The 14,180-nt window shown below is 38.0% G+C and overlaps 1 protein-coding gene across 5 annotated transcripts in view; it reads left to right on the forward strand.

Annotated features, from left to right (window-relative positions):
• LOC122079230 (G patch domain-containing protein TGH) overlaps positions 1-14,180 on the forward strand; it is a 28,314-nt gene that overhangs the window by 6,123 nt on the left and 8,011 nt on the right. For 4 of the 5 annotated variants that reach the window (XM_042645508.1, XM_042645510.1, XM_042645509.1 and 1 more), the window contains 11 exons: positions 2,961-3,064; positions 3,387-3,448; positions 3,566-3,640; positions 5,664-5,803; positions 10,754-10,829; positions 10,934-11,020; positions 11,168-11,245; positions 12,331-12,475; positions 12,740-13,226; positions 13,390-13,677; positions 13,768-13,896. In XM_042645508.1, the coding sequence (XP_042501442.1) occupies positions 2,961-3,064; positions 3,387-3,448; positions 3,566-3,640; positions 5,664-5,803; positions 10,754-10,829; positions 10,934-11,020; positions 11,168-11,245; positions 12,331-12,475; positions 12,740-13,226; positions 13,390-13,677; positions 13,768-13,896 (1,671 nt within the window). The remainder of the gene's footprint in view (positions 1-2,960; positions 3,065-3,386; positions 3,449-3,565; positions 3,641-5,663; positions 5,804-10,753; positions 10,830-10,933; positions 11,021-11,167; positions 11,246-12,330; positions 12,476-12,739; positions 13,227-13,389; positions 13,678-13,767; positions 13,897-14,180) is intronic. The other variant, XM_042645511.1, reaches the window with a different exon arrangement.

The raw sequence follows: 14,180 nt of genomic DNA on the forward strand, positions 1-14,180 counted from the left end.
AACCAAAAAAAAAAAAAACCTGAAACAATATTGTTCTTCCATAACAGGCAGCACAAAAAATCAGATATGGCAAAATACCACCGAAATCAAGTCTAATGCAAAAACCCTAAAATTGTAAAATAGGGATGATAGCCATACATTTTCATCACAGTCATTAATCCACGGCACATATTTGAAAATAGAATAAAGATTTCCTCATAAAATTCTTCAGCAACATCCACACATATAGAGAACGATTGATCGAGAAAGCGAGAGATACCTGTCGTAACTGGTTGGAGGAGTCTCTGGTCAGTGGCGTCCTTCGTCAGTGTGAGAGTGGTGAATGAGAGGTTCTTGCGGCTCAGTCTTTCTCCAAGAGTATTCTCGATTTTTGTCATTCCTACATAGATTATCCCTTTTATACTAGGGTCTAAAAACATGTCATATCTGAGTTTAGGTGTTGAGATAAACTCGGCTATAAAGGACATTCTAGCTAATTTGGTGATTCTTAGGAAGTATGTGCCTCCTTTCTGAGAGTCATTCTAGTGGAACCAAACAACTCATAAAACTAAGAATTGTAAATCTTTGGATTCACTTTTTGTAGAATTACATAAACAAACATGTCCTTAAGGTTGCATACGAGATTAATTAGTTTGTTTCCTTTTTAGTTGGGTTCAATTTAAGTTGATTTGGACCTAGTTAAAGTCCTATAAAGCCCTGATATCAGTACTACTGATCTGAACAAAAGAAGACCAGCTAAGTAGGGTTGACAACAAGGATATCCCAAATTTGTATTCTTGTCAGCTGTAAATATTTGTGCTGTTGTTAGAGTGATTAATCGTTGTTCTTTGATTGAAGCATCCTGCAGTTGTGAGCGTGGTTTGACTTGTCAACCTGTCTTTACATTAAGTTATATTAGAGCATGGCGGAGAACAACCCTGAACTATCAGAGCTGAACATGAGCAATAGTGAATTTAGTCCTAAGAATTTTGATTATATTTTTAAGATCTTGAAACAACTGAATCAACAAATGGTGCGAACGGATGAACTATTAGCTAGAGTGCAGCGATGTGGTGGTGTCTCAGAATCATTAATAGCACTTGTAACACCTCTATGGGAAGTGGAGATGTCTCCATTCAAATCAAAAGAACCTGAAGTCAAGGTTCCTGTTGAAGAGATAGTTCTCAAATCTTCAAGGACAAAAGGTCAAGAGATAGAAGATTCCACTGAAAAGTTCTATGTTGAAGAGAACAGAGTAGACAATATTGAAGCTGTGAACAATGAGGTAGTGGTTGAGAGCACTCCACAATAAGTCTTTGATATTCATGATGAAAAGGAAGAGCTTGTTCCTCCAATCCTAGATGAGAAGGTTACTAACGTTGATGGCTCTATACATACAATATTCATGGCTAGTATCGATTCATAGGTTGAACATATAGAGATCGTTATGCCATGAGGAGAAAGCTCCACGTCTTGAAGACTACATTCCACAAGTCTGCAAGCAACTAGAATTCTGTTTTGAAACGGTTATATTTGCAACTCACATGTTGTTTCCCCCTCGTCATTGCAAAATTCGTGTAAGAATTTTTTCAAGATGGGGAGAGTTGATTCAGATTTATCACCAAAATAGGCTTGTTTTATTAAGAATAAGCCTAGGGTTGGGTTCCATGCATATTGGGCCTTTTGATTCCATGTGTTTTGAATGTAATAGGCTACTTTTATGGGTCTAAACTAGGGACTTTAAAGTTGCATACGGGATTAACTAGTTTGTTTCATTTTTCATTAGTTTCCTTGTAAGTTGGGTTCAATTAAGTTGATGATTTGGACCCAGTTGAAGTCCTATAAAGCCCTGATATCAATACTACTGATCTGACCAGAGAAGACCAATTGGGAAGGGTCAACAACAAGGATATCCCAAATCTGTATCCTTGTCAACTCTGAATATTTGTGCAATTGTTAGAGTGGTTAATCGTTGTTCTTTGATTGAAGCATCTTGTAGTTTTGAGCTTGGTTTGACTTGTCAACCCGGCTTTACATTACCAAAGAATTAAAAGTTTATACCCCATAGATTTTAAAATAAGTGCAATTTCTGGACTGGTCCTGTGTTTTTAGATCTGTTCAAAATCTTCAATACTGGGAGGTGCTGTAGCTCTGCACATACTTGATCTATTCACATTTTTTAGACAATCTTCTATGAAGGAAACTAAGGCCCTATTTGTTTGATGGGGGAAAGTGGAAGAGGTAAAAAGGGGTGGGAAACCTGTACTTTGTTTACCACAAACTACCACAAATATGAGTATCAAAAAAGGTCATTTAATGCAATAATTGTTGTCTGCTGATGTGGCACTCAACTTTTCCCACCCCACTCACTTCCTAAGTGTAGGTGCTACGAAAACATGGAAAAGTTGTTTTATGTTTATCTCTCTTCCTTCATATTTCCGCTCTTTCCCATTGACTTCCAACCTACCTCCATTTCCTCTCTTTCCCATTGAATTCCACCCCACTAAAAATTACATATTCTGTTATTTCGTTTCCTTGTCAACCCAACCAACAACATGTGGGATCCACCCTCACAAGTTTTCCAATCCTTTTTATCTGTCAAACAAACGGGGCCTAATGCTCTTTTTTTTTTAAATCAGCAACAAAGTGATTTTATTGGAAAGAAAAAGTGGCAAGAATGCTGAAAGAGAATCTTTGCCATTTAATTGCTCTCTGCTTGAAAATTGGTTGGTTTAAAATTTTAGTTTTTGATGGGAATATCCTGTCACTTGGAAAACCAGAATATTGTGGAAATGTTGTTCTATTATGGGAAATCGTGGAAATGTTCAAAAAACTAGTAATTTTTATTGCAAATTTTGGGTTGTTGGTGTCTGTTTTTGTGAATGGAGAATTCTTTTCCCTGGAATGCTACTTTTCTTGGCTTCTGTTGTTCGCATTATGAGATTGTAATTTATCTTCTTCTGTTTATGTTGAATGTTTAGGAAATGCAAGGCCATTCCTTGGGAGCATCTTTGCAGTTTGATACATTTGGATGTACAGCTGCAGAACTTGCGCGTAAACAAGTTGAGAAGGAACAGCAGAGGAGGTCCTTTCATGCTAGTAGCCTACTATGTTAACTGGTTCGAAATTTTGGGGATTTTTTTCTCGAAATATTTCGGTTTCAGAAGAAATTGAAATGAAATGACAATTGAAATTTCACCAAAATATTCCGATTTTGGCAGAAGTCAAAATGGGGGTGAAATCCAAAATTTCGAACCTTGCTATGTTATGTATTTCTTTGATTTCTTATTTTCTGTAGCACCATTAAAATTTGAGTTAGGTTTCATAGCTATCAACCTTGATTATTTGGTTTATCATAGCTATCAACCTTGATTATTTGGTTTATTCTTGTCTTCCATGTACTACAGGCCATCGGCTATTCCTGGACCTGTTCCAGATGAAATGGTTCTGCCTGCTACAAATTCTGTTGGTTTGTTTCAGTTAAACTTATCAATATGGTGTACTAGTGCAGCAGTTACTTAAAAGATTTGACATCACTCCCCTCTCTCTCTGTTTACCTGTGTGCCCATCTGTCATTCTGGTTTAGGTGTAAAGCTGCTGCTGAAGATGGGATGGCGGCATGGTCATGCAATTAGGGATTCGCGTAGAAGCTCTCTGTATGGTATGCTTTTCCAGGAGTATTTAATCATCATTGCTTCATTTTATCTGAGAATTAGCCCTGCTTTCTTCAGCTTTGGTGCACTGCTAAGGGTATTGAAGTAATCCAAAAATAAATCCAAAAGATTATCTTTTGCTGGCCTGGTTTCACAACAATTGGTGATTGCGAAAGGAAGTGTGATGTAGCTCAGAGCTCCTAATATAAGTGAAAATATAAGGACTGCGGTAGATGGGTATGTGTTTGGATAGCAATATGAGGATTATAAGTGGGTGGGATATGAAATGCGTGAGAATGGGAAGAGTCCACCTCCTTGGACAGGCCTTGGTTCAAGGTCTGATCCAATAATGTTGGAGGAATACCCATCTTCAAGTAGGATTAGCACTAACAACACAAGAAAATTCTTTCAATTAACTTGCTCAAAACATGATTCCAGGCTGCTCCTTTTATAGAGTGGAGGGAAGGATTCTTGAATCTAGGCTCTCATTGTGACTTCCACACCTAATTGTACACTCTTTGACTAATGACTATTTAATGAAATGTACATTTTCAACGACTTGCACATCCTACAATGAAACTGGCTTGGTGACTGATATAATATCTTCTAGGACTCTACAACTGTAGATAATATAGAACTAACTAGTTGCTGCTTCTCATGTTCCCTGCACATGCATTAATTACTTTTTGGCTTTTATTTGATTGTGACTTGGATTGGATTTATCAGGACTGGGTATATCCCAGCCGGAGTAACAACCTAATAAAAATAAGGGGAAGTCTTTCCTGTGGGGGAGTGTGGTTCCTGCGCTTGTGTGAGGGCCAATGGGAGCCATCAGGAAGCATCCACAGAAGAGTCATTTTCCCTTTCATGAGGGGCGACAGGTCATTCCCCCACATGTGTCTTGGCACATGGGCCACGCCCCCACAGAATACATTTTTCCTAAAAATTAAATAAGAAAATAAAACCAGCATGAACAGTAACACATGACTAGTAACATAGGCCAGGTTTGTACCAGGGAACAGGTTCAGCATTGAACCAGACCAACCCAAGTCGTTGGAAGTCTTTTCTTCCTCTTTGTTCTAGCTGAATACTGCATCAAAATGATTGAGATGCCCTTGCATCACCTTGCCGGGAAGAGAACGATTTGAATTTCACTCCAGAAATTGCATTACCTTGTCAGGAAGTGGATGATGACTTTGGATGTTTAATGTAAGATTGGTTCACAAGTGATCCAATTTAGTAAATTCATTAAAAATCAGATAGTATAACAGATAGTATGAACAAAACAGAAATAAGAGAATGAAGGGAAGAATGGGGGTAGGGGAATAGGTTGGGTCGAGTATCTCACTCTTCCTAAGGGCATCTCACCCAAGCCGTCTCTCATAGCACTGTATCTCATAGTTTTCTAGCACAAAGCTTTTTTTTTTCATTCAATCAAATTCATGTTCAATGTTGTAGCCCCTTACAAACTTATATAGAAGACTCAAAACTGACTTAAACACTCAAAAGGAAAGCCCTAACCCAATCCTTAACTAAATGAGAAACTTAAACTGACTAGGAAATTGAAATAACAAAGAAAATAGACTCAAAATAGGACTCTAACTAAACTTAATTAAATCTCTTTTTCCTACTTTCTACCCATATTTTAGGCCATTAAAGTGGCCCATTACAAAGAAAACCCATGAAATCAAAGGCCCAATGCATACATAACCCAACCTAAGGCTTTTTTGTAATAAAATAAGCCCATTAAGTGACGTATCTGCATCAATGTTGCTTCACAGATAATTGACCAATGGCCTAAAAGAAAATAATCTGGCATATATAAAATTTATTTTTATTAGCATGTTTTTTGCAAAAATTTTATTCTCTCTTCCCACTTCTATTTTCTTGTGCTATCTATCTATAAATTTGTATAAATATGCTTCTCTTCTGGTTATTTTGCTTCTTCCTTAATGAGGATGTCTCTGTAGTTAAACGTGATGTTAGAGTTTTAGAAATATCTCACTTCAAATCCTTGTCATTTTTCTACAGATGCTCGTAGAGAAGGCAGAAAAGCATTGCTGGCACTTTCTGCTGATGATACAAAGCCCTCGGGTGCAGAATCTGTCAGTGATCATGAAAGTGTCGCTGAGCAGCTTGATGGTGATATATGTGCTTCTGGAAATACACCTGTGAGTGTATTTAATCTGTGTTATGAAGAAACCGATCTCTCTTCCGTTCTGGTCCCCTTTTATTCTCTTAACTTTTTTTGAATCCATACCATTTATTTGGATTAGTATTCACATAGTAATCTATGGAATATTCAGTAATAACTCTCTCTCTCTCTCTCTCTCTCTCTCTCTCACACACACACACACACACACACACACACAAATTAAGATATATAGGGTCAACCATAAACAAGGAAGGTCATATAGAGGGAGATGTTTCTCAAAGAATTAAAGTAGGATGGATGGAGTGGACTGGTATTTCTAGAGTTGTATGTGACTGACGTATTCCTGTAAAGCTTAAAGGAAAATTTATGGGGTAGTTGTAAGATTGGCTATGATATATGCAATGGAATGTTGGGCAGTCAAGAAGTGTAATATATATAAACTGAGTGTAGCAGAGATGAGGATGTTCAGATGGATGTGTGACAAAAATAGGAGAGATAAAGTAAGGAATGAACATATTAGAGCTGATTTGGGAGTTGACCTGATTTAGGACAAGCTTTGAGAAATTTGTTTGAGGTGGTATGGCCATGTTCAATGGAGGCCTTAGGATGCACCAGTAAGGAGTGGTCAGATTTAGATGGAAGGAGCTAAAAGAGCTGGGGCAGGCCTATGATGACCATAGGAGTAGTAGTGAGGAAAGACATGCAAAGTTTGGGTCTTGACTCTTATATGACCTCAAATAGAGATATTTGGAGGACAAGGATCCATGTTGGTGACCCTTTTTAGGTGGGATGTTTATGATGTGTTGATGTGTTCCTCTTTTTACTTATATTATTATTTTAACCTCTCAAGGATCCTTGTAACCGACCCCATTTAGTTGGGAAAAGGTTGAGTTGCTATTGTTGGCTCTTTTTATCACATTCATTTTCTTTTCCTCCCATTTGTTTTTTGTTCCCCCCTGTGAGCTCTTAAATATTTTTTTTTATGCACTATCTTGTCATCCTCCTATCTAGTTGGAACTTGTGGCACAGGCCTCTAAAATAACTTTCACATGTGAGGGGGCGTGCACCAGGGTAGCATCCTATGTAGCATGATTAAACTAACTCTCTCCTATGAATCAAATAGGAAGATGAGCCATTTTAAAATGTAGTTGTTTATAGGCAATGTCAGCATTCAGTCTAAAGGGGAGTAGTGCATATTGTGGGATTGGAGTTTCAAGATAGTGTGTGCAGCCTCATTTCCCATAGAGACATCCATTGTTGGGTATGGTGGTTATGGTGGGTATAATGGGTTTGATCAATATGCTTCTTCATCATCTTTGATCAATATGCTTCTTCATCATCTTCTTTCGCCACTTCTCATGATGATCAGTCACAGGGTGTGTCATCTTTTGTAGATGGCTTCTTCTCATTCATAGGATTCCAACAACCACATCAGTCCGATCCACCAAGCGGCTACAATGGATCTACATTTGCATCATCTTCCTGACCGGCGATTTATATTGTAGGTTGGGATACCTAGAGTATGTTGATGATGAGACCTATTGTGCTGCTATGTGGACTTTGATCGTTTCTTTAGATATAGCATGACATGACCTCCTTCTGTGATAGAGTCGGGGGGAACGGTTTCATCAACAGCAACAATCTTCCTCATCTTTTGTGCTTGCTCAGAACTCTATGCGATATTGACATAAAGTAGGAGGAACGGCTTCGTAGGGGTCTTTTGAGTTTCACCTTGGTTGATGGTTGTACACTTATAGTTGTAACGCTTGTTCACTTGTACGTGTACTTGTAAGTTGCAACATTTATGGCATTTAATAATATTAATGTTTTTTCTTCATTTGTAATGCATATATTAGTTTTCATTGTATTTTATGTGTTACAGTAATACATTATGTGTAGCATAGGTTATATTTGAGAAAGTATACAGCCAAGGTACACCATAATATTAACCTAGTGTACGAAACCAAGCTAGCATTTTAGGTGTGTTTTTTAACAATCTAAAGGATCCTTTATGTTTAGAGATGCTTAATTAGGGTCTCCTTGAAGTTTCGGGCCAAAATATATAACCATTGCCGAGATGGTCAAAATAAACCAACCACATTAACATGCGGGGTTTTGACTACGTTTTGGTCAAATCCTTGGTCAAAACTGAAATTTCGGACCTTGCAAGGATGTACTAGAGATTTTGTTCAAGAAAGCACAAAAATACAGCTATACAAGAGTGTAGAAGCTCTTTTCTCTGCAAGTAAGAGTAAACCAGTTAAAAATTGAATTCTCTCTATTTGAATTTCCTGCATATGGATGCACAAAGATCATGGTGATATAAGACTAGATCCCAAAGAACCTAATCCCAGGCAGGATCTGAAAATCTGGCTTGAATAGGAGAAAAATGAGCACTCACAAACCGTAGCTCAGATGGAGCTGAAACTTGGAGTAGATGAAGGTCTTATATGGGTCAACAAATCCTTAGAAGATGAGACAATTCTGACAGTTGAGTTGAGAGTTATGCTGTTGATATGAATTAGAAAACTTTTGACCACTCTTTAGAAACTAGGGTTCTTGGCTTCGGATGATCCTCAAAATTGGAATTAAGATCCCTTGTAACATGTCTAGGTTTCTTGTAAAAGATGAGCTAAAACTACTAGCTGGTTTGGGAGATCTGGACTTCGATCTAAGTATTCAAAACCTTGACTCTTGCTGAATCGATTTCCTCTTGGGCTGTTCTCCAAGCTGCACGGATGGTTGGTATTCTAGACTTCAGTTAGTCTTCTAAATTCTAATAGCTCTCAAATCACTCTCCCTTAATAGTGGGATAAAATGGAAAAGAATCGATGGAGGGTTAAGAAGGGGGAAGAAGAAGGTTAGGTTTTGGGCATCTCGCCCCTCAAGTTTAGGCATCTCACCTAGGGCCTCTTGCCCAACTGTATCCCACAGAAAAACGGCATAAGCCATCTCAAAATAAACTTCATTAACTTGTTAAATTGATTACAATGGTCTCACTTATATAGACTAGGCGCAACCTTACAAATTGGAAACAAACTAACGTAAAATTGAAACTAATGACTTTTAGTAACTAACTACGGACTTGTACTCTAAGAAACTAACATAACATTCTGGAAGACTAAATCTAACTATGGCTACTTGTTAACACAAAAAAGGAAAAACAAAAAGGGACTTATGTTGCAGCAGCTGCTTGGCTAAGCGTTCTTAGCTTCTGAGGCTTTCAACTAGAGGTTGTGGCTGCTCGTTTTGGGCTTTGCATGTAGGCTTATATGCGAATCAACTAAAGATAGACCAAATTATTGTTCACGCGAACAGTAATTTCTGGTTTTGGGTTGGCTTGGGCAACATTGGGGCTGGCTGGTCTGGTTCAATGGAATCAGCAGCCCCCTTCTTTTGTAGGCTTGATCTACATCAACTATTGATGGAAGAATAGATCAAATAGGACATAATCCCAGTTAGGATCTGAAAATCTGGCTGAATAGGGAGAAAATCGAGAAATCACAAACTGTGGCTCGGATGGAGATGAAACTTGGAGTAGATGAAGGCCCTATATGAGTCAACAAACCCTCAAAACATGGGACAATTACGATGGTTGAATTGATAGTTATGTTACATGAATTAGGAAACTTTTGATCACTCTTTAGAAACTAGGGTTCCTGGCATTGGATGATCCTCAAAAATGGAATTCCTTATAACCTGTCTAGGTACCCTTCAAAAGATGAACTCGAACTGTTGGGTGGTTTAGGAGATCTGAAGTAGGTTATCAATTAGGAAACAATTGGAAGGTTTGGGAAAAATCTAAGTACAACCTACAGCTGGACTCAAGCTGCTGGTCGAGTGGCCTCCTTGATGTGGAGAACAAACCCTCCAAAGGGTTTCCGAAGATGGCTGCTGGTTGGGGAGATCTGGCCTTGGTCGATCTCTCACCAAACCCTTGACAATGGTGATCGATCCTGGAACCTGTGGCCTGTGGGTGAACTTCAATCTGAACTTGGTGGCTGGTCTTGGATCTTCAATCACACTTCTAAGCACACTCAAACACACTCAAATAACTCTAACAAAGGCTAAAAACAGAAAATAAAGAAGGAAAAGAGAAATCGATGGAAGGTTGAGAAGGAGGAAGAATAAGGTTAGGTTTTGGACATCTCATCCCTCAAGTTTAGGCATCTCACCTAGGGCCTCTCACCCAACTATATCTCACAGCAAAACAGCATAAGCCATCTCAAAATAAACTTCACTTGTTAAATTGGTTACAATGGTCTCACTTATATAGACTAGGCACAACCTTACAAATTAGAAACATACTAAAAATGGAAACTAACATAAAATAGAAACTAATGACTTTTAGTAACTAACTACTGACTTGTACTCTAAGAAACTAACATATGACAATAGGGAAAATCTAGAAGACTAAATCTGACTTTGGCGACTTGTTTACACACAAAAGGAAACAAAATGGGACCAGATTACTATTCATGGATAATGTTCACAAGAACAGTAATTTCTGGTTTTGGGTTGGCTTGATGGGCCAGCATTGGGGCTGGCTGGTCTGGTTCAATGGAACCAGCATCCCCCTTCTGTTGCAGGTTCGATCTACATCACACAGTCTTTTGAATATACAAAGAGCTGTGAATGAGACTCTTCTACTTTATTGGAAAACCCTCTTCTATCCCTTCTAAACCAATGAGGCCAGGAAATGGCAGCAATGCCCATTCTGGATGTCAATCCATCTCGTTGAGAGAGTCAATTATAATCCAAGGTGTCAGCTAAGTTGAATATTGACAGGGCGGTCCCATGGCTGACTAAAACTTTCAAGTATGGGACTAGTATATGATAAATAGACTCCAGCTGTATGTGAGAAACTGCAAATTGCTCTTCAGTTATGAATTCACCCAAGTGTGCAGTTGTTAATTGTTGGAAGGGGGGGGGGGAGGGCATGCGTCTAATGTTTTCATTATCTCAGGTTTTTGTACTTGATCCAAAGCAGGACATGCATGGTTTGGGTTATGATCCTTTCAAGCATGCTCCTGAGTTCAGAGGTGCGATCATTCTCTTAAATAAATGGTTGGCCTGTTACTTGTTCCATTGGCTGCCAGAAACTTTTTTTTTTCACACCTTTGAAATTTTTTTGTGCATTTTTCAGAGAGGAAAAGATTGCGTGCATCTGGAAATAAGGAATCTGTAAATAGGAGGTATACTTCAATGAAAGATAGTCTTTCTGCTTCTAAGTGTAAGTATATGTCTTGATGTTCTATTGGATATCCTATACTTGTTAGACACTAAAAAGATTTAATTCTCTCATCTATGGTCTATATGAAGTTGAACGTTTTACATCTTGATGTTATGGGGAATTGACTTAATTAGTTATATTTATCAGCAGGAAAAATGGCTCCTGGTTTTGGCATTGGAGCACTTGAAGAACCTGATGTAGAAGATGAAGATATCTATGGTTCTGGTTAGTGTTACAATAACTTGTGATTGCCATCACTATGCTTCCATCCTGGTGATAACATTACATTTGCCAATGGTTACCGCAGTGATAGCAATTTAATTTGGTAATAATATATGCTTAGTAGAAGAAACTGATATCTGTTGGTTTGGGAATTCTTTAATTTTAAAGACCTAGCAATGTCTAGTAAATGTTGGCTTTTCTGCTTGGCCATACCGTTTTGTTGAGGTCTATAATAACAGTTGGCTTGGTGAATCATGCCATTGTCAGAACAAAAACGAAGAAATCTCACGTTGGGTAATTTCAATAGCATTATCAATACGCAAAAGTTTCAAACAAAAGCCAAACTGAACTTTTATTTCATTTATAAAATTGTTTGAAGACAGACAAAAATTCAGAACAATCTTTCAAAAGATACAACCATGACATATGAGAATGATAGTCAATAAATGAAACAAAGTAATAAGAACCGGACCGACTCTTCACCCTACATGGGCGCCAAATATTTGAATGAACAAAATCAAATAAATACCGACTCCTAGACTCATTATGAGATGGAAAAACAGTATGGTGATGTTTTCCAAGCTTACAAGCTTCACACTCGAGACAAATAGACTTGCAACCAGGGATCATAAGTTGTAGCTTGGAAAGAGAAAGGTGCCGCCCCAGCTGGTAGTGTCAATGTAAGGGAGAAACACCAGTTGAGGTAGCAGCTGCTGCCGTAGATGAGGAATCAATGTCAAAGTAGTATAGGCCATCTCCCTTATGTCTTCTTATGAGAATTTATGTGAGGATCGTTTCAAAGTGATTTGGTGGGTTTTGAGGTGTATGGAATTCGGGTAGAAATGAGTCGCTTCTATTAGTGGAGGTCTTTTGCTTTTCTTCTTTTGTTTTGCATGTGTTTGTGTGTGTGTTTCTGGGGGAGGGGGACTTGTATGTTCAGAATGTTGCCATTACAGATAATAATACCCTGTTCATGGTCTTGTTCTTCTAGATATCTAATCTGATTATACAAAGTATTTGCTGAAGTTATTTCTGATGAGTTTCAGTTTGATGATCTTGTTTTCCCCTCTTGACAACTTCTTCTTCAGGTTTTGATTTTCAAGAGACTTATGTTCAAGAAGTTGAAGAGCCTGCACGAATGATACCGGACAATAAGAAAAAGCTGGGAAAAAATGAACAGGGTGTTCTGCCTGGTTTTAAAGTGGCATCTAATTCCGACTACAAGATGGAAAGGTGGTGGTAGTAGTAGAGTATTTCTGATGAGCTCAAGTTGAACTATTTCTAAATTCCTATTAAGTCCCACAATGGAAGCTATTAGCTACATAACACTTGGCGAATAGAAATTACTAATGAATCTGTTGTGATAGTTCCAAAGTTTGAAATTGATTGAAGACTAGAAATAGTATCGTTTGAAAAAGCTATCTGCTTCTCTGATGATTGTTTAGTGTGTTTGTCTAAATCTTGTTCTCATTATTATTGTACATATTTGTTGTCCAGATTTGATCCTCCATCTATCCCAAATGACTTTGAACCCCATCACAAATTTCCTGCTTCTCTTGAGACTGGATACAACCTTGCTGACTTTCCTCCTCCAGAGGTTCCTCCGCCAGAGGATAATAACATGAGGATATTAATTGAAGGATTTGCAACTTTGGTTGTTCGCTGTGGTAAATTATTTGAAGATCTCTCCAAAGAGAAGAATAAAGCGAATCCATTATTTTGTTTCCTTATTGGAGGAAATGGACACGATTACTATGAAAGAAAGCTTTGGGAGGAGCAGCAGAAGCGAAAAGATGTGAGAAAGGAACAACTGAATTTGAAATCAACGTCAAATTTGCAAAAGATGACGGCAGAGGTCCGTGGTAAAATTCTTGGAGAAAGGCCCCTAGAAAGGAGCTCCAGGGATTCCAGCTCTTCCGTTTCTTCTGCAGATGTTCATCTCCAGTTTAATCTTTCTGATACGTTTACAAATCCTGCATCACTTGTAAGTGGCACATTTTATTTAATATCCAGATGTAGATCCACATTGCGAATAATTTAGTGGATGTTTTCCACCTTGCTGGAGTATCCTCTTTCTGGTGTAAAATATTTTCAGGCTTCATCCATTTTTCTTTTAATAAGGGTCAACTCTGTTTTTGTGAGTACAGAATGACATTCCAGAATCTGCAAAACCTTTTAGAGATGATCCTGCAAAGCAAGAAAGATTTGAACGGTTTCTTAAGGAAAAGTATCAAGGTGGCCTTCGTACTATTGATTCTGGAGGAGCTAGTAGTATGTCAGAATCTGATCGTGCTCGTGAGAGATTGGACTTTGAGGCTGCAACTGAGACATTGGAGAAGGCAGGATGGAATAAAGAAGCAAATCTTTCTTCTAGGCAGCAGGTTTTTGATCTCTCAGTAACTAAAGGGCTGCAGTTTACATCTAGGGGAATGGAGGTAGGTAGACCTTTACCAGTTTGTGCATTGCAAAGATTTGTGGGTTTGAAGACTATGATTCAAGTTATTCACAACGATGTGTATATACAGCACGCGAAGATTCCTCCAGTTGAAGAGCTAATGATAAAAAAAATGTACCCCAAGCGGGAAGAGTTTCAGTGGCGTCCTTCACCTATTCTATGCAAGCGCTTTGATATGATTGATCCATTCATGGGGAAGGTACTATTGTGGTACTTTTCATTAATTTCTACTCTTATCACTTATCTTTTTGCAAATGACAGATTTGTTATTTTTCGATGAAACATTTTATTCCTTCAATTATACGTTCTCAATTTGTTCATCTGCAGAGTTCTTTATTCTTGAACTTTTACTGTGATTAGCCATCTGCAAAATTTAGTTTGTTGTTTCTTTTTCAAATAATTATAATCAGCTATTTGCTAAATTATAATTGTGCTTAATTGCTCAATTTTCTATGGAGAAGGAGAATCATCCTCGGTTTCTTT

This window comes from Macadamia integrifolia, chromosome 5 (assembly GCF_013358625.1).
Source record: "Macadamia integrifolia cultivar HAES 741 chromosome 5, SCU_Mint_v3, whole genome shotgun sequence".
NCBI classification, from domain to species: domain Eukaryota; kingdom Viridiplantae; phylum Streptophyta; class Magnoliopsida; order Proteales; family Proteaceae; genus Macadamia; species Macadamia integrifolia.